This window comes from Symphalangus syndactylus, chromosome 4 (assembly GCF_028878055.3).
Source record: "Symphalangus syndactylus isolate Jambi chromosome 4, NHGRI_mSymSyn1-v2.1_pri, whole genome shotgun sequence".
Lineage (NCBI taxonomy): Eukaryota > Metazoa > Chordata > Mammalia > Primates > Hylobatidae > Symphalangus > Symphalangus syndactylus.
The window spans coordinates 147616282-147641128 of record NC_072426.2 but is presented as its reverse complement, the minus strand read 5'-3'; the positions used below and the strand labels follow the sequence as shown (position 1 = coordinate 147641128).

At 36.6% G+C, this 24847-nt stretch overlaps 1 protein-coding gene across 10 annotated transcripts in view; it reads right to left on the bottom strand.

The window, feature by feature from the left end:
• The window catches only part of CEP44 (centrosomal protein 44), a 75907-nt gene that overhangs the window by 10492 nt on the left and 40568 nt on the right, over positions 1-24847 (bottom strand). For 6 of the 10 annotated variants that reach the window (XM_063638430.1, XM_063638432.1, XM_063638431.1 and 3 more), the window contains one exon: positions 16820-17265. The exons of 1 other annotated variant lie outside the window; for it this stretch is intronic. In XM_063638430.1, the coding sequence (XP_063494500.1) occupies positions 17152-17265 (114 nt within the window). In that variant the 3' untranslated portion in view covers positions 16820-17151. Of the gene's footprint in view, positions 1-16819; positions 17266-24847 lie in introns of those variants that run through there. 3 more of the 10 variants (XR_010120619.1, XM_063638427.1, XR_008657310.2) reach the window with 2 other exon arrangements.

The window sequence follows — 24847 nt, the reverse complement described above, 5'->3', positions numbered from 1 at the left end:
AAATAAATAAGTTCTATGAAACCAATGAGAACAAAGACACAATGTGCCAGAATCTCTGGGACAGAGTTAAAGCAGTGTTCAGGGGGAATTTATAGCACTAAATGCCCATAAGAGAAAGCAGGAAAGATCTAAAATTGACACCCTAATATCACAATTAAAATAACTAGAGAAGCAAGAGCAAACAAATTCAAAGCTAGCAGAAGAAAAGAACTAAGATCAGAGCAGAACTGACAGAGATAGAGACATGAAAAACCCTTCAAAAAAAAAAATCAATGAATCCAGGAGTGGTTTTTTGAGAAGATTAACAAAATAGACCACTAGCCAGACTAATAAAGAAGAAAAGAGAGAAGAATCAAATAGACACAATAAAAAATGATAAAGGGGATATCACCACTGATTCCACAGAAATACAAACTACCATCAGAGAATACTTTAAACACCTCTACACAAATAAATTAGAAAATCTAGAAGAAATGGTAAATTCCTGGACACGTAAACACCCTCACAACCTGCCAAGACTAAACAAGGAAGAAGTCTAATCCCTGAATACACTAGCAACAAGTTCTGAAATTAAGGCAGTAATTAATAGCCTACCAACCAAAAAAAGCCCATGTCCACACAGATTCGCAGCCAAATTCTACCAGAGGTACAAAGAGGAGCTGGTACCACTCCTTCTGAGACTATTCCAAACAATAGAAACAAAGAGGGACTCCTCCCTAACTTATTTTATGAGTCCAGCATCATCCTGATACCAAAACCTGGCAGAGACACACACACACACACACACAAAAAACAAAGTTTTAGGCCAATATCCCTGATGAACATCAATGCAAAAATCTTCAATAAAATACTGGCAAACTGAATCCAGCATTACATCAAAAAGCTTATCCACCATGATCGAGTTGGCTTCATCCCTGGGATGCAAGGCTGGTTCAACATACCAGCCTTGAATAAATACCAAATGAATAAACGTAATCCATCGCATAAACAGAACCAATGACAAAAACCACGTAAGTCTCTCAATAGATGTAGAAAAGGCCTTCAACACCACTTCATGCTAAAACCACTCAATAAACTAGGTATTGATCGAACATATCTCAAAATAATAAGAGCTATTTATGACAAACCCATAGCCAATATCATACTGAATGGGCAAAAGCTGGAAGCATTCCCTTTGAAAGCTGGTACAAAGGCTGGGCGTGGTGGCTCATGCCTGTAATCCAAGCACTTTGGGAGGCCAAGACGGGCAGGTCACAAGGTCAGGAGTTCAAGGCCATCCTGGCCAACATGGTGAAACCCCGTCTCTACTAAAAATACAAAAAATTAGCTGAGCATAGTGGTGAGTGTCTGTAATCCCAGCTACTCGGGAGGCTGAGGCAGGAGAATTGCTTGAGCTCTGGAGGCAGAGGTTGCAGTGAGCCAAGATCGTGCCATTTCACTCCAGCCTGGGCAACAGAGTGAGACTCCATCTCAAAAAAAAAAAGAAAAGAAAAGGAATTTTAACCATTCTTTTTAACCAATGGCTCTGGACCAACTGGCATGCAAGTGCAAAAAAACGAACCTAGACATAAACCTTTCACTCTTTGCAAAAAACTCAAAATGGATCAGAGACCTAAATGTAAAACACAAAATTATAAAGCTCCTAGAAGATAACATAGGAGAAAATCTAGTTGATCTTGGGTTTGGTGATGAGTTTTTTGTTTGTTTGTTTGTTTTTAATTATTATTATACTTTAGGTTTTAGGGTACATGTGCACAATGTGCAGGTTTGTTACATATGTATCCATGTGCCATGTTGTTTTGCTGCACCAATTAAATCGTCATTTAGCATTAGGTATATCTCCTAATGCTGTCCCTCCCCACTCCCCCCACCCCACAACAGTCCCCGGAGTGTGATGTTCCCCTTCCTGTGTCCATGTGTTCTCATTGTTCAATTCCCACCTATGAGTGAGAACATGCGGTGTTTGGTTTTTTGTCCTTGCGATAGTTTACTGAGAATGATGTTTTCCATTTTCATCCATGTCCCTACAAAGGACATGAACTCATCATTTTTTATGGCTGCATAGTATTCCATGGTGTATATGTGCCACATTTTCTTAATCCAGTCTATCGTTGTTGGACATTTGGGTTGGTTCCAACTCTTTGAAATTGTGAATAGTGTCACAATAAACATACGTGTACATGTGTCTTTATAGCAGCATGATTTATAGTCCTTTGGGTATATACTCAGTAATGGGATGGCTGGGTCAAATGGTATTTCTAGTTCTAGATCCCTGAGGAATCGCCACACTGACTTCCACAATGGTTGAACTAGTTTACAGTCCCACCAACAGTGTAAAAGTGTTTCTATTTCTCCACATCCTCTCCAGGACCTGTTGCTTCCTGACTTTTTAATGATGGCCATTCTAACTGGTGTGAGATGGTATCTCACTGTGGTTTTGATTTGCATTTCTCTGATGGCCAGTGATGATGAGCATTTTTTCATGTGTTTTTTGGCTGCATAAATGTCTTCTTTTGAGAAGTGTCTGTTCATGTCCTTCGCCCACTTTTTGATGGGGTTGTTTTTTTCTTGTAAATTTGTTTGAGTTCATTGTAGATTCTGGATATTAGCCCTTTGTCAGATGAGTAGGTTGCAAAAATTTTTTCCCATTTGGTAGGTTGCCTGTTCACTCTGATGGTAGTTTCTTTTGCTGTGCAGAAGCTCTTTAGTTTAATTAGATCCCATTTGTCAATTTTGGCTTTTGTTGCCATTGCTTTTGGTGTTTTAGACATGAAGTCCTTGGCCACGCCTATGTCCTGAATGGTATTGCCTAGGTTTTCTTGTAGGATTTTAATGGTTTTAGGTCTAACATTTAAGTCTTTAATCCATCTTGAATTAATTTTTGTATAAGGTGTAAGGAAGGGATCCAGTTTCAGCTTTCTACATATGGCTAGCCAGTTTTCCCAGCACCATTTATTAAATAGGGAATCCTTTCCCCATTTCTTGTTTTTGTCAGGTTTGTCAAAGATCAGATAGTTGTAGATATGCGGCATTATTTCTGATGGCTCTGTTCTGTTCCATTGATCTATGTCTCTTCAGACCAATATCCTTGATGAACATTGATGCAAAAATCCTCAATAAAATACTGGCAAACCGAATCCAGCAGCACATTAAAAAGCTTATACACCATGATCAAGTGGGCTTCATCCCTGGGGTGCAAGGCTGGTTCAACATATGCAAATCAATAAATGTAATCCAGCATATAAACAGAACCAAAGACAAAAACCACAGGATTATCTCAATAGATGCAGAAAAGGCCTCTGACAAAACTCAACAACGCTTCATGCTAAAAACTCTCAATAAATTAGGTATTGATGGGACGTATCTCAAAATAATAAGAGCTATCTATGACAAACCCACAGCCAATATCATACTGAATGGGCAAAAACTGGAAGCATTCCCTTTGAAAACTGGCACAAGACAGGGATGCCCTCTCTCACCACTCCTATTCAACATAGTGCTGGAAGTTCTGGCCAGGGCAATCAGGCAGGAGAAGGAAATAAAGGGTATTCAATTAGGAAAAGAGGAAGTCAAATTGTCCCTGTTTGCAGATGACATGATTGTATATCTAGAAAACCCCATCGTCTCAGCCCAAAATCTCCTTAAGCTGATTAGCAACTTCAGCAAAGTCTCAGGATACAAAATCAATGTACAAAAATCACAAGCATTCTTGTACACCAATCACAGACAGAGAGCCAAATCATGAATGAACTCCCATTCACAATTGCTTCAAAGAAAATAAAATACCTAGGAATCCAACTTACAAGGGATTTGGTGATGAGTTTTTATCTACAACCCCAAAGGCACAATTCATGAAAGAAAGAACTGATAAACTGGATTTGATTAAAATTAAAAATGCCTGCTCTATTAAAGACACTGCCAAGAAAATGAAAGACAAGCCACCGACTGGAAAAAAATACTTGCAGAAGACATACCTAAAAAAGGCTGTTACTCAAAATATACAAAGAAGTCTTAACATTCAAAAATATGAAAACAAACAGCAAAAATGGGCCAAAGACCTTAACAGACATCTTACCAAAGAAGACATATAGATGGTAAATAAGCATAAGAAAAGATGCCTTACAGTATAAGTCATCAGGAAAATGCAAATGAAAACAACAATGAGATACACATCTATTAGAATAGTCAAAATTCAGAACACTGACAATACCAAATGCTGAAAAGTTTATAAAGTAATAGGAACTCTCATTCATTTATGGTGGGAATGCAAAATGGGACAGATGCTTTCAAAGACAGTTTGATAGTTTCTTACAAAACTAAACATGGTTACTGTACAATCTGCAATCATGCTCCTTGGTATTTAGCATAAAAAGTTAAAAACTTTTATCCACACAAGAACCTATGAATGGATGTTTATAGCTGGTTTATTCATAATTACCAAAACTTGGAGGCAATTAAGATGTCCTTCAGTAGATGATGGATAAACTGCAGTACCTCCAGATAATGGAATATTATTTGGTGTTAAAAAGAAAGAAACTACCAAGCCATGAAAAGACATAGAAGAAATTCAGATGCATATTACTAAGAAAAAAAATGCCAATCTGAAAAGGCTACATATTGTATGATTCCATACTATATATTACCAATAACATTTTGGTAAAGGCAAACTATACAGACAGTAAAAAGTAAAAGGCAGGCCGGGCACGGTGGCTCACGCTTGTAATCCCAGCACTTTAGGAGGCCGAGGGGGGCGGATCACGAGGTCAGGAGATCGAGACCACGGTGAAACCCCGTCTCTACTAAAAATACAAAAAATTAGCTGGGCATGGTGGCGGGCGCCTGTAGTCCCAGCTACTCGGAGAGGCTGAGGCAGGAGAATGGCGTGAACCCGGGAGGCAGAGTTTGCAGTGAGCCGAGATTGTGCCACTGCACTCCAGCCTGGGTGACAGAGCGAGACTCTGTCTCAAAAAAAAAAAAAAAAAAAAAAGTAAAAGGCAAAATTATAGAGATAGTAAAAAATCTGGAAAGGCTATATACTGTATGATTGCATACTGTATGTTACCAATATAACATTTGGTAAAGGCAAAATTATAGAGACAGTAAAAAATCTGGAAAGGCTATATACTGTATGATTCCATACTGTATGTTACCAATATAACATTTGGTAAAGGCAAAATTATAGAGACAGTAAAAAGAATAGTTGTTGCCAAGGGGTTTGGGGAAGGAAGGATGAATAGGTGGAGCACAGAGGATTTCTAGGACAGTGAAAATACTCTGTGTGATACTATAATAATGGATACACGTCATTCATATCCACATTTGTCCTAACTCATAGAACGTCCAATACCAAAAACAAAATTATAAAAACACCCTAAAGTATAGACTCTGAGTGACGATAATGTATCAATGTAGTTCCATCAGTTGTAATAAAAGTACCACTTTGGTGGAGGACTTTGATAATGAGGGAGCTATCATGTGTGTGGGCAGGAGGTATATGGGATATCTCTGTACCTTCCTCTCAATTTTGCCATGAAGCTTAAACTGCTCTAAAAATGGTCTACAATTTGAAAAACATTGAAAAAAATAAAAATTTACTCCCTTCGATTCAGCTATTCTATTTCTGAGAATTTAACTGTGATTGTCTTTTGATGTGTCAACCTGGCTAGATTACAGTTCCCACTTACTCACAAACACTTAGGCAGGTGATGCTATGAAGATATTATTTTTTAGATGTGATTAAGGTTTGTAATCAATTGGCTCTAGTAAGGGAAATTATTGAATATCATAGGTAATATGTGTAAGTCTTATTCAATCAGTTAAAATTAAATGCAGAGTTAGGCTTCTTTGAAGAAGCATTTCTGCCTGTAGGTACCAGTTTCCTTCCTTCCTTCCTTCCTTCCTTCTTTTCCTTCCTTCCCTTCTTCTCCTTCCTTCCTTCTTTCCTTCCCTTCCCCTCCCCCCTCCTTCCCTCCTTCCCTCCCTCCCTCCCTCCCTCCCTCCCTCCCTTCCTTCCTTCCTTCCTTCCTTCCTTCCTTCCTTCCTTCCTTCCTTCCTTTCCTTCCTTCCTCCCTTCCTTCCTTTCTTCCTTCCTCCTTTCCTTATTTTTTCTATACAGACAGAGTCTGGCTTTGTTGACCAAACTGGCCTGGAACTCCTGGCTTCAAGCAATCCTCCTGATGAAGTCAGATATTATGAAGGAAGAGATAAGTACTCTGATTTTTCAAATACTTTTTGGTACTAAGGTCTAATAACTTGCCTTTACTCAAGTTACAGTTTGTCAGACATTATATAGAGTGACTAGTAAATGCTTACCATAACAAGCACAATCAGTCAGCAAGATAAATACATAGAAAGCACAGATAAGATAGTTACTATGATTCTGCTTGGTGAACAACTGCCTGAAATTAGATTTTCAGCAGAAATTTTTTCTATCAAAATGAACCATAATTTAAGTGGTTATAATAGGCATATATTTTAATGCTTGTATATCTGTGAACAAATTATTAATGCTTCTCACTATCCCATTACTCTCATCACCCCACCATTTGTGAGTGTTCTGGCAGGTCTTTGCATATGCATCTGAACATATCTTTCTTCTCTCCTAAGCTATCAGAGGAGTCAGGGAAAAAAAGATATAGATGAAATAAGAGCTATATACCCATGAGATTATTTAAGTAGTTAAATCAATATGGAGTATATACAGAGAAAGGTATGAAATGAATTCCCCACTTTCTTCTATGATTTGTTCAATGAAGATAAAAACTTGGTAATATACCTTAGTCCTACCTGCCACATTCAGTTGCTTAATATCTAATCTATTATCACTTCTTAAAACATATTTTATATAGCCATTTATAGACACATCAAATCTAAAGCAAATAGCTCAATAGCAGAAACCACTGTTTTATGTTTTCTAAGAATTATACTACCCTTCTTTATCAAAAGATTTACTGTGCAAATGTGTATATATGCATAGGAATATTGATATATCTCAATAGGTCAAATCCACAAATAAAGGCACAAGAATCTTGATAACAAAGATTCACAACACATCAGTGTTTGGTATCCAGATACCAAATTCTGCTTGCCTTGTGTTTCTGGATCATGGAGCAACTACAGATTTTCAGATTTGGAAGGACTAAAAGTTTGGAAGATTCTGAGATCATAAAGCAGGGTTTAGGCTAAGAGTGTCATGCAATGCATCTGTATGCCTCCCTCCCCCAGTGCTCCTGGGGGCGCCAGGTCCTTTGAAAGGGCATCATCCTGGTGAGGTATGCTCTTTGGTAAGCAATCCTGAACTCTATGAGATCATAATCATAATTTTATACAAAAATTCTGGGGAAGAAGTCAATAAACTTTGGCAATGTGCTATGGGCATATGAGCTTATTACAGAAAATGTAGTGATTGTGAAGGGCTGATGACAATTCTGAATCCTCTTCTTTATGGCCATCTGTTTTCGTTTATATTCAGTTGTTCATCTGTTATTCATTCAAGAAGGTTTATTAGTAGCCTAGACATATTTAAGTAGTTGAATCATTGAGTCTACATAGAAAGTTAATAATATGAAGTTGAATAATTGAATCTACGTAGAAAGTTAATAATATACTCAATGATCAGTGATATGGTTCGGCTATGTCCCCACCCAAATTTCATCTTAAACTGTAGTTCCCATAATTCCCACGTGTTGTGGAAGGAATGTGGTGGGAGGTAATTGAATCATGGGGACAGTTACCTCCATACTGTTCTTGTGATAGTAAGTGAGTTCTTACGAGATCTGTTGGTTTTATAAGGGGATTTTCCCCTCCTTCACTTTGCACTTCTCCTTGCTGCTGCCACGTGAAGAAGGACATGCCTGCTTTCCCTTCTGCCTTGATTGTAAGTTTCCTGAGGCCTCCTTAGCCATGCTGAACTGCGAGTGAATTAACCTCTTTCCTTTATAAATTATTCAGTCTTTATTATGTCTTTATTAGCTGCATGAGAATGGACTAATAGAGCCAGAAAAGATTAAAGTTAAAAGATAAAAGATTATATCTATATTCTGCTTGTTATATATTCCACATATATATATGTGTACTAGAACTGGAACATTTTGTTATAGTATCATAAATGGATAAAGACAGTGAGGATATGGAGCAACTAGACTCTCACATGCTGCTGATAGGAATTGTACGACTACTTTCGGAAATACCTTGGCAGTTTCTTTGAAATTTAAGTATACGCTTACTTCCTAGAAATTTACTCAAGAGACTTGTATACTTCAAACCAAAAATAAAATTCTAAGCCCCCAACCATTCTGAATGGACCTCTCCTCTCAGCCAAGGGCATTCCAAAGTTAACCTGTAAAACTAGTTCAGGCCATGATGGGAAGGAGAAGTCAAACGTGCCTCATTACCATTAACATCAACACAGACCTTAAGACTGATAGAAAAGGCTCTTTAAGTCTGATAAGAAACATTTACAATCTATTCTTTCTGAAGCCTGCTACCTGGAGGCTTCATCTGTATGATAAAACCTTGGTCTCCACAACCATTTATTGTAACCCAGACATCTCTTTCTACTGATTCCAGGTTTTTATTTTAATTTTACTTTTCTTAAAACTCTCAGGACGGATTAGATTCCAGGTCTTTATATAACTCAACCAACTGCCAATCAGAAAAATCTTTGAATCTGCCTATGACCTGGAAGCCTCCACATCCTGTTGTCCTACCTTTCGGGACCAAACCAACATACATCTTACATGTAGTGATTGATGTTTTTTGTCTCCCAGAAATGTGTAAAACCCAGTTGTAGCCTATCACTTTGGGCACATGTCATCAGGACTTTCTGAGGCTGTGTCATGGGCATGTCCTTAACCTTGGCAAAATAAACTTTTAAATTGATTAAGACTTGTCTCAGATACTTTTTGGTTTACAATACCAATGTTCATAGCAGCTTTATTTCTAAAAATCAAAAATTGGAAACAATCCAAATGTAATCAACAAGTGAATGGATAAACAAATTATGGTACATCCATGTGTGATGTACTATTTGGCAATAAAAAGAAAAAGATATTAATGCATGCAACAATGTGGATAAATCTCTACATCATTATGCTGAGTACACACTGTATGATTTCATTCATACAAAACTCAAGAAAATGAAAAGTAATCTATAGTGACAGAAATTAGACCAGCATTTGCCTCAGGATAGAGCCAGAGAGAGAAATAAATTTAAAAAGAGCTTGAAGATACTTTTGGGGTGATAGAGTTGATTATCTTGATGGTTGCAATGGTTCTAAAACAGACCAAACTTTCTACATTCAATATGTAAAGTTTAATTACATCTCAAGTAAGCCATTTTTTAAAAAAGACTCCAAGTTCAAGCCCTGCTGACTGGAAGCACTGTAGTGCTATATGTAGAAATAAGAGAGAAATATAACAGGAGAAAAGGTTGACTTGGTGGTAAATTTGCTTCCCATTTCAAACATTTTGAATTTGAAGTGGCCATCTGCAGCAAGGAGAAATGTAAATCTAGAGAATGGGAAAGAGTACAAAGCTCAAAGAAAAGATGCACTAGCAATCCGCATAGAAGAATAAAAGCATAGGGTTGGCTGGGCACCGTGGCTCACGCCTGTAAGCCCAGCACTTTGGGAGGCTGAGGCGGGTGGATCACGAGGTAAGGAGATGGAGACCATCCTGGCCAATATGGTGAAACCTTGTCTCTACCAAAAATACAAAAATTAGCTGTGTGTGGTGGCACATGCCTGTAATCCTAGCTACTTGGGAGGCTAAGGCAGGAGAATTGCTTGAACCAGGGAGTCAGAGGTTGTGGTGAGCTGAGATCACATCACTGCACTCAAGCCTGGTGACAGAGCTAGACTCCATCTCAAAAAAAAAAAAAAAACCTTAGGGTTGGACTGGCACAGTGGCTCACACCTATAATCCCAGCACGCTGGGAGGCCAAGGCGGGTAGATCACAACATCTGAAGATCGAGACCATCCTGGCTGACACAGTGAAACCCTGTTTCTACTAAAAATACAAAAAATTAGCCAGGCGTGGCAGGCACCTGTAGTCCCAGCTACTTGGGAGGCTAAGGCAGGAGAATCACTTGAACCCAGGAGGTGGAGGTTGCAGTGAGCCAACATGGTGCCACTGCACTCCAGCCTGGGCGACAGAGCAAGACTCAGTCTCAAAAAAAAACAAACAAACGAAAAACAAAACAAAACATGGCTTAGGGATGAGGGAGATAAGAACTGAAAAAGAGATTGAATTCCAAATATTAGGACCATCAAGTTAGAAAAGTACGAGGAAAAACAAACCTTTAAGAAACTGAGAAAGGTGTTAGACTAGTGGCAAAATCAGGAAACCACTATTTCATGAAAGCCATGGGAGAAGAGGGATGCAACAAGGAAGACGAGGTGGCTGACATCAGGCCAGCAGTGCAAACGATCTGAAGGATGAGGACTGACAAACAGCAGTGGGTTTGGTGATTAGAAAGCCACTAACAATTCCCTTGGGAAATATTTTTTTAAAGCAGACAAAAAGTTATCAAAAAGTATGTTAATCTCACTATTTTTTATAAAATCAAAAATTAAAAACAACACAAAAGTCTAATAAGAAACAAATTATGTCACATTTGTACCAAGAAATATTTTGTAGCAATTAAAATATTTATGAAGAATTTTTTGTGATATGGAATTAATGATGAGGTAAAATTTAGGAATCAAAATTGTTTGTGTATATATATATCTGTTTATGTGTAGGTGTGCATTTGCATATATGATATATAGAAAAAATGAATGCGAGGTAATATGAGAAAATAACAGTACTTACACTTCACAGTAGTGAGATTATAAATGATTGTTTCACATATCTTTTTCTTTTTTCTGTACTTTCTGCAAATGTTATACTTATCTTTTTAAATAAACTATTTTATCATTATAATACAAATGTTTGATATATCAAAAAATATACCTGAATTTGGCTGGCCGCAGTGGCTCAGATGTGTAATCTCAGCACTTTGGGAGGCTGAAGAGGGCAGATCACCTGAGGTCAGGAGTTCAAGACCAGCCTGGCCAACATGGTAAAACCCCATGTCTACTAAAAATACAAAAATTAGCCGGGCATGGTGGTGGTAGACTGTAATCCCAGCTACTTGGGAGGGTGAAGCAGGAGAATCGCTTGAACCTGGGAGGCGGAGATTGCAGTGAGCCAAGATTGCACCACTGTTCTCCAGCCTGGGCAACAGAGCAAGACTCCATCTCAAACAAATATATATATATATATATATATATATATATATATATATATATATATATTTGAATTATCTGAAACAAATTCAGATATATATCTGATATATATCAGATATATATAATTTTTGTTCAGTAAAATGTCAAAAAAAGTGGGTTAATTTTAGAAAACAGAAAAATATGTAAATATTTAAAAGAAAAAGAAACCCATATTCTCATGTCCCAGAATAACATGTTGGTGTATGTCTGTAGGCTTTTAAGATGCTATTCTATATTCTATATAAAGTATTCAAGTCTAGCTTTTGCCTTACTACTGTAGCAATTATCCTTTATACACATGGTATGAGTGACTGCAATTCCCTTGTTGCTTAATAGAATGTTTCCTTTATTTCTCTGTTATCAATAGGTCTGCAATGCATACCTAGGTATATCTAGTTATGTCCTTTATTCAGAATATAAAGATACCAGGTTTTAATAATATGAACATTTTTAAGCCTGCAATGTATATTGCAGCACATTATTATATGGATAAGTTAAATAAATTAAGTATTGAGAAGACACTTAAAATGATGCTTGGCCTTTAATAAGTGACACATACACTATTGGTAGAAATCTACAAGATATACACAGCCAGACATGGTGGCTCAATCCTGTAATTCCAACACTTTGGGTGGCTGAGATGGGAGGATTGCTAGAGATCAGCATCGAGACCAGTCTGGATAACATAGTGAGACACTGTCTCTAAAAAAAATAAAAAATGAGCGGGGCATGGTGGCATTCCTGTAGTCCCAGCTATTCCAGAGACTGAGACAGGAGGATCGCTTTAGCCCACAAGTTCAAGGCTGCAGAGAGCTATGATCACTCCACTGTGCTACGGCTTGGGTGACAAAGCAAGGCCCTTTCTCAAAAAAAAAAAAAAAAAATTAAAAAAAGATATGCACAACAATAAATAATAAATATGGTCCCCATTTATGAAAATATAAAGAACCATGGGTTTGTTAAAGAATAGATTTCTAGACAGAGTGACAAACTGAAAAATCCAATCTGCAGTCATTCCCTATTTTTACTAAATAGCTCTGGAAAGAAGCTGACCTTTTTTTTGAGACTGTTCTTCCACTCTCACTGCTAACATCAAGAAGTAGGGAATCAAAAGCAAAAGCACTTGGGCTCGTTGGAGAAAATAGCTGTTGCGTCAGCAGCTTTTATCATTTAACATCCAGTGCTGACTCCTGAGGTCTGTAACTCTCCAAAATACACAGTACAGGAACCACTAAAGGGCATGGCAATGAATAAAAGAAGAAAGAAGAATTCTACTTCAGCTCATTTTTTTTTAGTTAATCAAAAAGAAAAGTAGAAGTCTAAGATGAAAAAAAAAAAATGCTCACTAGTACCAAGGTATAGGGAAAGGAAATTTGAGATAAGAAGCAGCTAACCATATTTCCAATTTTAAAAGCCTGGGTCCTAGAAGTATTTCATGTCAATGCCCCAGGCTCACAGATTTAGGGAATATGGAGATATTAAAAGCTAACTTACTGAGCATGAATAAGACTTGAATTAAATGTGTGGTTAAATAATCGAGGGAAAAACCATAGTCATCTGGGATTCAAAATGAAAACCAATAACTATAAGGCAATCCTGATGATTCCAGAGCCATTGATGTCAGTAAATAAAACAGCACCCGGACTAAATAGACTCAGCGTTGATCAAAATGATGGGACGGGAACTGAATGTAGGAAAGGGTATTTGGTAACTCATTTTGTTTATTTGGTTTCCATTGCCTGGCCCAAAAGCTACTCTCAATCTCCACATTTAGCTTCGAATCCTAGAGATCATTCTGAAGAGATGAGTTAGTAAGTGAGTTAGTAAGTCATTAGTTGGAGTCTCAGATATGACACCCTTCCTTGTCCAAGATACTTGATGAACTCTTGAGACTCATGGAGAGTCTACAAGATTCTGGTCTAGACCCATTAGATTTTGCAGAGATTATTTAACAATTTGCAGTTTGCACATTCAAAGCTACTAGTAACATTTTAAAGAGAATTTACAATAAGAAATTGGTATGTTTCCTTAGCATTAAGGGAGGAAAAGGTCAAGAGTTAACAACGACATTTGAAACACAATGCTGAATTATGCAGTGTAATGGCCTCAAACCGCATGGATTTGAATTCAACTCCTTTATTTATTAACTGTGTGATCTTTGGCAAGTCATGACACATCTCTTAGAGTCAGAAACAAATGTAAAAATACTCACAAAGACACTCTTCTCGAAAAGTGGAGTCTTTTTCCCCATACTTTGAACCTGGTGGGAGTCGTGACTTGCTTGGACCAACAGAATGCACCAAAAATGAGGTTATGCTAGTGTCACGCCTGGGACTCAAGAGGTCTTGCAGTTTCCATTTGAGACCTTTTGGGACTGTGAGGCTACTACATGAACAAGCCAGGGCTAGTAGGCTAGAGAATGAGGAACTGTGTGGGGAGAGGCCCTGTTGGAGTAGGACCTAGCTAAGATCTTTATAGACCAGTCAAGCCCCAACTGGCTCACCAGCTGATCACAGGTTCATAGAGCTCAGCCAAGATCACCTATTCCTGGCTAACTAAGAGCAAGAACAAGCCAGTTAAGCCACACCCAAGGCATCAATCCACAGAATCCTGAGTTAAATGATGGGTTGATATTTTAAGCCACAAATTTTAGAGGTAGTGCGTTAATCACAAAAGAGAATTGACAGATATCTCATCCATAAAATGAGATAACAAAAGTACCTGCCTAATAGGATTGTTGGGAGATTCAAAAGAGATAATATATGTAAACCACTTTGTGCCTGGCCAGAGTAATTAAAGTACTCAAACATGTTAGCAATGACTATTATTATTTATTATTGATAAAGATTATCTCGTGAAGGGACTTTTTCAAAAGTATGACAGGTTACATAGCTAACATGTTATCTGGTAGGCTATAAAATTTCCACTCAGAAAATATTTACATCATGAGCTACAGTGCTGCTTGCTCTCCTACTACACTGTCTGAAAATCACTCTGTCTGATCGGGAAGCTGGAGGTGCTCCTCTAGATGACTGCTGTTAATGTAAACATATTACCCAAGAACAGAGGAGGAAACCTTATGGTTCTTCTCCCTACTAATCTATCAGCTTATATTCTTCCATCAAATAAGCTTTTTGTCTTGTGTGGCATCAAGTTGGACCAAAGAGATGTAAGGAAGGGAGGAAGGAGAGCATGAGAACAGTGTCATTAAAGAGACAGAGGTAACAGAAGGACCACATAGAGCTTGAGGAGAATATTTTGTTCATTTTTGTTTCACCATTAGATAGGACTCTTAGCCACATTCCATTAAATATTACTATGAACAAAAATGCTTATTTACATATAAGATTTATAATTTTATTCCAGTGAATCTTCTCATTATGCCCCCAAACCCTAAAATTTGAAAGACACATTCCTAAAAATATATTCTAAAAAAATACATCCCTAAACCTATAAATGCTGATCAAACACTACCCTTTTTAATTTTCCCTTCATTTTTCGCATAATTTTCTGATTTTTTACAAGGCTTTTCCAGCAATGCATTAACTTTTACACTAACGAGTATTAATGTAGTTCCTGTCTTTCCCCGAAAGGACTATAAAATGGCAAGGCTTTTAGGATTTAAGGCTGGGATATAAATATTCAACCCAGGTGTTTCTAAATCACCTTCCACAATCTCAAACGATGCTATACTTGAAGAGCTCTGGCAAAATGTCTTAAATTGTATTCTGTGTTTGTATCAAGTTATGTTATATCCAGAATAAATGCATAAAATAAAGCAAAGCCTGCTGACATATTTATTTTCAGAATAGGTCTGTCATATGAACTTTATAATCATATTTGAAAATCCAGCTGTGGAAAGGTATGCATACTAGATAAATGACTATTGGGCCTTTGCCAGACCACAAAATTGAATCATATAAAGAAAAATTCTAAACCAATGTTAGAGCAATTCATCCTTTTACGCTCTCTAATTAACCACCTAATTTCTGTCAATATCAATATAACAATCCTTTTTATGCCTATTAAAAATTACAAAAAGTTGACAACGTTTTTCTGAAAATGCCCACTAAAAGTGATTTCTGGCTTTTAAAATTCTTGTCTTATCTAAAATGTTTCCATAAATATAAATGTCCTATGTGCCCAATGTAATCAGTTTTCCATTTTCAGTAAATTCCGAAGAACTCTTAAAATGTGGGCTCAACATCCTGGTGGATTGTTTCTATTAGAAAATGTGTTAGTTAGCAAGGAATGTCTCCATGTTTTCTAGCCCTCAAACCCAGGAAGGTTAACAGTTTCAAACCTAAGCATCATATCCCTCCAACTAGGAACAAACTTGTGTTTATTACCCCCAAAATACACTGCTTGAGCCTGAGTTTATGGATATGCTCAACTTGAATAATTTTTTCTTTAGCCTAAGGCACACTCCGAGTCTAGCCCCATGTACTGAGTAAGTATCTGAACCAGGTCAGTAAGTGGCTGTGATTAATGCTTGCTATGCCTGAGATCTCTGGTAGTTCAGATGTGAAGCCCATAAAATATCTGCCACTTTAAGATACGGACCATTTGGGAAGATACTTTCCACTTTAAATATGTTCATACAAATTAAAGTGAATTTTATTTGATGAAAATTATATTAAAACAATTATATGTTGTCAATTTAAGGAGCCAATAAATGCAACGAATAAAGCCAAGGCCTATTACATATGGCCTATGGAAATGTGTTTTATAAGATGTGGTTGATGCAATTAATAGAATGAGTCTAGAATGCTGCCAGTGTTGCATGGTCAGAGAATGAGCAAATACTATCCCCATTATTTTCCCTTCTTTCCATTGCCACTGCATATGTAATCAACAGAGAAATAGAGGTCTTAGGTATAAGGGACTTGATTTATTTTTCTTAACATTGCTGTAGTTAATATGGAACACCGTACCTTTAGCCTACTGTACCAATGGTACAAAAGATGGTCTTTGCCTTGCCCAGCTCTTTCCCTGCTACTTTCACTCTCGAGCTATATCTTAACCTCTACTTCCCTCAGCCATTGTTGGATTCTTCCGCCATTCTGGATTTGTAACAGTTTACCTATGTGTGGGTTTTTTTTTTTTTTTTTTTTGAGACAGAGTCTCGCTCTGTCGCCCAGGCTGGAATACAGTGGCGCAATCTCGGCTCACTGCAAGCTCCGCCTCCCGGGTTCACGCCATTCTCCTGCCTCAGCCTCTCCGAGTAGCTGGGACTACAGGCGCCCGCCACCACGCCCGGCTAATTTTTTTGTATTTTTTTTTTTTTTTTTAGTAGAGACGGGTTTCACCGTGGTCTCGATCTCCTGACCTCGTGATCTGCCCGCCTCGGCCTCCCAAAGTGCTGGGATTACAAGCGTGAGCCACCACGCCCGGCCCCTATGTGTGGTTTTAATAGACATTGGGAAGAAAGGAAGAATGGTCTACTTCAGCACTTCTGTAATCTTTGACTTTCTCTCTACTGATCTTGTACTAACTTTATGCATTTTCTAGAGACGATAAAAATATTTAAGTTAATGAAGGAGAGAGCTTCTGTTTTAAGAAAGCATGTGTTTTCTCACCGTCCACAGCCCCCATTTACAATAATAAAGAAATATGAAAGCTATAAACCCATATGAAAAATATGAGTGAGGGGCTATCAGCAGACATTTTGAGAAATTTCTGGAAAAGAGAAATTAGACAAACAACTAAGTGTTACCCATGTAGCAGGAAGGAAAAAGTCATCAGTTTTCATATACCCAGTAAAAGAGATGGAGCTGAGGAGGAAGCTGGTTTCCAGGCAGAATTCTGGATTTCGTGGATGAGCTTCACTGAAACATCAGAGTACAGCAGGAAAAGGTAAGTACAGGATCCAAGAAACAGACATTACACACAGGAGAGAGGCCAAGCAAAGCTCCGTGATGAAAGGTATGAAGTATGCCCATGGAGCAGCCAGCTGAGACTGGAACAAGAGGATGTAGCACTCCATGCAGGAAAATTCTAGAAAGGAAACACAAAATTATACATTAAAATATGATCGAAATGCATTGGCAGAATGGGTAGATAGGAATTAGAGCAGTGTCAGAGTGCTATTAATATTTCCTCCTCTTCCATAATAGGTACTCTGAAAATAATGCCTAAAGAAGACCAAGCAAAGAGAAATGACAATCATATTATTTAGAAATATGTTGTTAGATACCAGAATAAACAGCTAAATGTTCAGAGTTGTTTTTTTCTCATTGTTGAGGAGTGATGGCAATAAGAAATCTATGCAATTGTCTTACTTTAATTAAAAAATTGGTAATATGAGATCTAATTTATGTTCTAATTAAAAATGAAAATACTCCATTGTGATGAGCATACACTTAAACAACAATTCCTATAGAAAAGTATACCTTTTATGGATGTAAAGCCATCAATAGATATCAAGTGCCTTAACCACTGCATATCCTGAAAGCACATCCTAAGAAAATAATAATACATATCATCAAAGATTTACATGTAGATATGTTTACCATGGCACTTTTTATATTAGCGAACTTTATAAACCAGCAAAATATGCAATAGGAAAATGATTTAAAAGATTATGGTAAATATTTTTAGTAGGTTAATGAAGAGGTTGAGAATGAATTCTGAGAACCCCTGACTATTAGATTATGAGTTGCCTCTAGCTCCCTTGATCAAAGAGAAACAGGCTTTCATGTGCATACTTGGCATAATCCCTGGAGAGAAGTATATTAAGAAAATGTTTTGAAATGCTTCTTTTTAATTAAAAAAACACATGCTATAATAAAAAAGATTATGGTGTTATGCCTGGCACATAAAACATTAAATGTTTGTTGAACTTCTAGGAAAGAATATTTTGTAGTTATTAAAATCCATATTTTGTATTTGAAAATATATTTAATGATATGGAAAATATTCATGATTTCCATGAAAAGAATAAAAATTACATGTATCACATAATTTTTTTTTTTTTTTTTTGGGACAAAGTCTCACTCTGTTGCCCAGGCTAGAGTGTAGTGGCATGATCTTGGCTCACTGCAACCTCCATCTTCCAGGTTCAAGCGATCCTCCTGCCTCAGCCCCACTAGTAGCTGGGATTACAGGCACGTGCCACCATGCCTGGCTAATTTTTGTATTTTTGGTAGAGACGGGGTTTCGCCATGTTGGCCAGGCTGGTCTCGAACTCCTGAGCTCAGGTGATCCACCCACTTCGGCCTCCCAAAGTGCTGGGATTACAGGCGTGAGCTCCTTAAATTGACAACATATAATTGTTTTAATATAATTTTCATTAAATAAAATTCACTTTAATACATATTTATATGTATATTTATGTAGATTTCATTTATTAAAAATGAAGATTTTTAATAAACACGAAATCTACATAAATATACATATAAATAGAAAAAATAAGAAAAGATACGTCGAAATATTAACAAAGTTTATTTCTGGGTACAACTTGATCTTTGACTTTTAAAGAAAATTTTAATGACAATAAAATGAATGTGTGTTACTTTGAACAATTAAAAAATGAACATGTGTTACAAATTCAGAACATATTCTGAATAAAAACATTAAAAATATTGTATTTTCTTATACAATCATTTTAATAAGAAGTATGAAAGTTTAAACTATAATAAGTATTCCTATCTAAAATATTTTGGTTTACATATTCTTTTTGACCTAAGGGTAGAGGATGTTATTTGCAACTCATCCAAACACATCTTTAAAAATTTAACAAGACAGTTCAGTAGTCTATTTTTACCATGAATCTATCTTGAGAAAGAATGATGATAGCCTGAAGGTTAACATATATTCATTAATTTTTTTTTAACTAAATTAGAGAACAACATAATCCAAACAGTCTTATCCTTTCTCTAAACCTAAAAAAAAAGTTATGAAGTACCTTTTGAACTTTTCCCCTTTGGTTTCTCAAAGCATAACATTTTTAGTTCCCATGAGTAAAGTACATTCTTAAAGCTATAAAGTGTGAGAACATTATCCTGGAAGCAAGATAATGCTAAAGTACCAAATATATTTCAACACTGACAACTTTATAACTTTTATAACTTTGAAGGCATATCAAAACAATTTAAAAACATGTTTCCTTAACATTTACAATGTAAAACCAACTAAAACTGTACTAAGAGGGAAAGGGCTAACAACTTTTCTAAAAATTCTTATAATTAACTCTTATTAAAATGTGTGTGTGTGTGTGTGTGTCTGTGTGTGTGTCTGTGTTTGAGCAAAGGGCTTTCTCATGATATTTTCCTATTCATCCTGAATTACCTTCCTAATAAAATGGAAAAGTACAGGGCCAGCCTGGTGGCTCATACCTGTAATCTCAACACTTTTAGAGGATGAGGCAGGAAGACTGCTTGAGGCCAGGAGTCTGAGACTAGCCTGGGCAACATATTGAGATCCCAACTCTGAAAAAATACCAATAAAAAAAAATCCAGGTGCAGTGGCACACATCTGTAGTTCTGGCTACTCACGTGGCTGCTGTGGGAGGATTGCTTGAGCCAAGGAGTTCTAGGTTGCAAAGAGCTATGATTGTGCCAGTGTACTCCTGCCTGGGTGACAGAAAGAGACTCTGTCTTAAAAGAAAAAAAAAGGAAAATATAAAAAATCATATTTATTGAGAAATTCTTTGCCATGAGGGAAAAAAATGAAAGAAATAAGTTTGAGTTGCTCCTAAAAATTACAGACAATTTTCTGGATACACCATAAGACTCTAATCAATGCCTCATGCAACTGAAAAGTCCATAGGTAGGCCTGGCTTTGACTGAAGCTTCCTCCAGCATTTCAAACACTGTCTTATAATTGTACTGTTGGAGACATTGGCTTCCTCCTGGATTTCTATGAGGCAGCTTTTCATTCAAGTACAAATCACTGTATCAATTCCAGTCTCTTCTGATAGTTACTATGGAAATAAAAAATTTCTTAGAAAAACTAGCAAAAGTTCCCTATCTATATTGAGTTATCTTCTGGACCATTGCCAACATTCTAGGTAATCATCATCTACTCAAAACAGAAATACTCTCTTCCTTTCTTTCCCTTATCCAACCAGTCAGCCCTTTGGGATTGGAATGGCCGCATGGCCACAACTTAGCTGTTTTCTCCTTTTCCTACTTCTTGGTGGAATTGTTGGGTTCTGGATTGTCTATGGTTCCCCTTTGGTCATCAGATTAATGAGCCAATTGATCCCCTTTCATGCTTAAGCCAGTTTAAGTTAAGCTTTCTGACACCTATTTGGGACAACTTCTGGGAAAAGGCTATCTTTTAGCTAGTAGTTGAAGTATTTAATTTTAATATCAAATTTATTTTTTCTCTTATGGTTTGTGCATTTTGTGTTTTTTAAAAACTATTTTCCCACCCAAAGTTATAAAGATAAATCTCCTTTCCCAGTGTTTCTCCAACTTTAATATTCATATAGTCACCTGAAAAGTTTTTAAAATGCAGATTTAGCTTGTAGGTGGTATTGATATTACTGTTTACAGTCCTCACTTTCATTTCTGTTTTCACATTTATGTCTTTAATCTACCTGAAAATGATTGTGAATGGTGTGAAACAAGACTAAATTCATCACACACACACCCCGTCCATATAAATAGCCAGGTATTCCTAGAACTCTTTACTGAATAATCTATCCATTCCCCACTACAGTCAGTAATGCAGTATCTGTCATACATCATATTCTGTAGCATCTGTTTGGGGCCTCTGTACTCTTCAATTAGCCTATTTGTCTGCCCTACACTACAACAATTGCTATAAAAATTTTAATTATTGTTATAATTGCTACAATTAGGAAATAATTTTAAATATAAGACAAATCCCCCACCCTGTTTTTCTTCCTCAAAGCTGTCTTAGCTAACTTTTGTATTTTTCTCTTCTTTAATATGTATAATCTTAGACTCTGGGGGAAAAAAAACTGTCAAGACTCTGAGATTACTTGAACTAAAATTATAATCTGGGTGAGAATTAATCTGTATTGAGTCTTCCTAACATGAAGATGGTATGTCTATCCATTTATTTAGGTTTTCTTTAATATTCTGTTTTTAACTTATATAAGTTTCATAATTTTCTACATAAAGTTCATGCACGTATTTTATTACATTTGTTTTTAGGTACCATTTATTATCTGTTCTCTCTCTCTCTCTCTCTCTATATATATATATATATATATACACGCACACACACACACATATACACACATACTACTTATATATATATGTAGATATATATATATACATACATATGTAAATCTCCACTTATGGCTCCTACCTAGAAGTAAAATTGGTTTGGATACATTGATCTCATATCTAAAAATGTGCCAAATTCTATTAATTCTAAAAAACTGTCTGTAGTTTATTTTGGTTTTTCTATATAGCTCTTCTAATTGCTGAAAATCAGTGGTAATGAGAAATCTCAAATGTAGCAAAGCAGACAAAGTAAAAAAAGACAGATTCCATAAAGAAAGAAAGATAAAAATAACAATAGATTTATCAGAAACAATGCAAATCAAAAGACCATGGAGGGCCATCTTTAAATTACTGAAAAGAATGAAAAACAACAAACAAAAAAACCAAAAATCCCTATTCACCTGAAATTGTATCCTTCATTTGAAAATGAAGGTGAAATAAAGACTTTTCCAGAATTTATCACCAGCAACTAGTATTACAAGAAAAGTTAAAGGAAACCCTTCAGGCAGAAGGAAAATTATATCAAGAAGAAATGTGGATCTACATGAAAGAATAAATAGCACTGGAAATGGTAAATCGGTTGGCACATATAAAAGACTTTTTAAAAATTATTTAAACCTTTTAAAAAGATAATGGATTGCTTACAGCAAAAGTGATGATAACGTTTTGTAGTTTATAACATATGTAGAAGTCAATGTTTGACAAAAAAAAGGCTTGGCGGGCGCAGAGAGAATGAAAAGTATATTATCGTAAGGCTCTTATGTTATACTTAAAATGAGTAGTATAATATTTGAAGGTAGCCTATACTTAGTTAAATAATGAGTAGTATAATATTTGACAGTAGCTTATAGTAAGTTAAATATATATACAGCAAATCTTGGAGCAAACACACAGACACACACACACACACACACACACACACAGAGTATACTTCATAAGCCAAGAAAAAAAATAAAAAACATTAAAAAATACCCAGTGAAAAATAATTCAGGAAAAGAGGTAAAAAAGCAGCTAAGAACAAATGATAAAAACAGAAAACAAATATAAGAAGGTGGTAGATTTGAACCCAACCATATCCTTAATCAAGTTAAATGTAAATAATCTAAACATTCCAGAAATTTTTAGATTCGATAAAAGAGCAAGACCAAATTACATTATCTTCAAGAAACCCACTTTAAATACACAGACTCAGATACATTAAAAGTAAAACGATGGGAAATAAATACTGTAGTAACACTTCCTAAAAGAAATCTGGAATGGCTATGTCAGACAACATAGATATCAGGAGAGAATATTACCAGAGACAAAGAGGGCCAACTCATAATAAGAAATAAGTCTCTTTATCATGAAGAAATAGCAGTCCTAAATGTTTATGCATTTAATAACAGGTTTAAAAATACATGGTAGAACTGAAAGAAAAAATAAAAGTTTTTTAGTCTTCATCTACAATCTAGTTGGAGACTTCAACACCTCTCTTTTTCTTTTTTATTTTTAGAGACAGGGTCTTGCTCTGTCACCCAGGCTGGAGTGCAGTGATATATTCATAGCTCACTGAAGCCACAACCTCCTCGGCTCAAGTTATCGTCCCACCTCAGCTTCTCAAGTAGCTAGGACCACAGGTGCATAGCATTACGCTTGGCTAATTTAAAAAAAAATTTGTAGAGACAGGGTCTGGCTATATTGACCAGGCTGGTCTTGAACTTCTGGCCTCAGATGATTCTCCTACCTCAGCCTCCCAAAGTGCTGGAATTAGAGGCATGAGTGACTGTACATGGCTACACCCCTCTCTCAGTAATGAATAAATTTATAAATGGATGTTATAAAAATTTAAAACTTCTGCTCCTTAAAAAACACTGTTAATGAAATGAAGGAAAAACCACAGAGTGGGGGAAAATCTTTGCAAAACTGTTCAACAGAGGCCCTTTACAACCCAATAGGAAGACAAACAATCTAAATACAATAGCGAATATCTTTGAATAGACTCTTCACCAAAGAAGATATACTAATGGCAAATAAATACTTTATGCTCAACATTTTAGACGAATGTAAGCTAAAACTACCATGAGAGACCATTACACACTGTTTTAATCACTCCCTATTCACCATATTGGTGAGGGAGGAATTCCCACCTAGGATTATGGGAAGGCCCAACACAAAACCCAGCACAAGGCAAATGAAACTCATAACAGCTTATTAGTCATATGTACTCACAGCTTGTAGGGGAGGACACTGCCTGCTCTATGGGGGTTGAATTTGGGAACAGAGAAGAGCTGAGAGATGTGGGAGGCAGACTTTGTAGTAAGAAGAGGGTGAGACGTCTTCTGGTTCCCACAGGCATATGTGATTTGTTTCTTGGAACAATTTCACAGCTGGCATGGAACTGAAACCCTGCTACTCAGGGGTAAGTGTCTGGTCCCTCTGCTAAGGAGTGCTTGTTTGGCTAGGGTACCTTATCCATGGAAGGAGAGTGAGGAGGGGATCCTCTGGCTAGGCCATTTGAAACCTTCTCAGTTTACCAGATGTCAAGACAGTACATAACATTGTGCCTTAACTTTTGGTTTAAACCACACACGTCCACTAGAAGACTGACAAAATCAAGTGTTGGTAAGGATGCAGAGCAACTGAAACTGTCATACGTTGCTCGTGGGAAAAGCAAATGGGCCAGCCAGTTTGGAAAAGAGTTTGACAGTTTTTCATAAACTTAAACATAACTTTACTATTTGACTCAGCCATCCCACTCCTAGGCATTTACCCAAAAGAAGTAAAAACATGTGTTCAGAGACACATGTTCCAGTGTTCATAGCAGCTTTATTTATAAAATGTAATACCTCCAAACTGGACATATCACAATGTTCATCAACTGATGAAATTGTGGTATGTTAGCACACTGAAATATTCATTGGCCATATAAAGGAATGAACTACTGCATATAACAACATGGATGAATCTCAGAAGCATTATGCTACATGGAAGAAGCCAGACACAAAAGACTAAATATGGTATGATGATATTAATATAAAACTCTAGCAACAGCAACATTAAAATGATGAAAGGCAAATCAGTGGTTGCTGAAGGACAAAGTGAAACCCAGGGCTAACTTAATCAGGCCTATCAAACTTAACTTGCCTTGTTTGTAGTCACTTGCTTCTAGCTGATTTTAAAACCTACATAGCGAAGTCATGCAACTAAGCAATATGTAACTAAACTTCCACCAGTTTCCTTATAGGTAACATCTCTGATGTACAGGTCACCATAGTAATGGTTGCTTGTTTTTCAGGAAATTAGGATCAGCTCTTGTCCAGTTCAAGCTGACTGACTCCACTGACCCTCCAATGGCCTGTATGAATGCCCAATGAGTGCCCTTTTGACATCAGGCC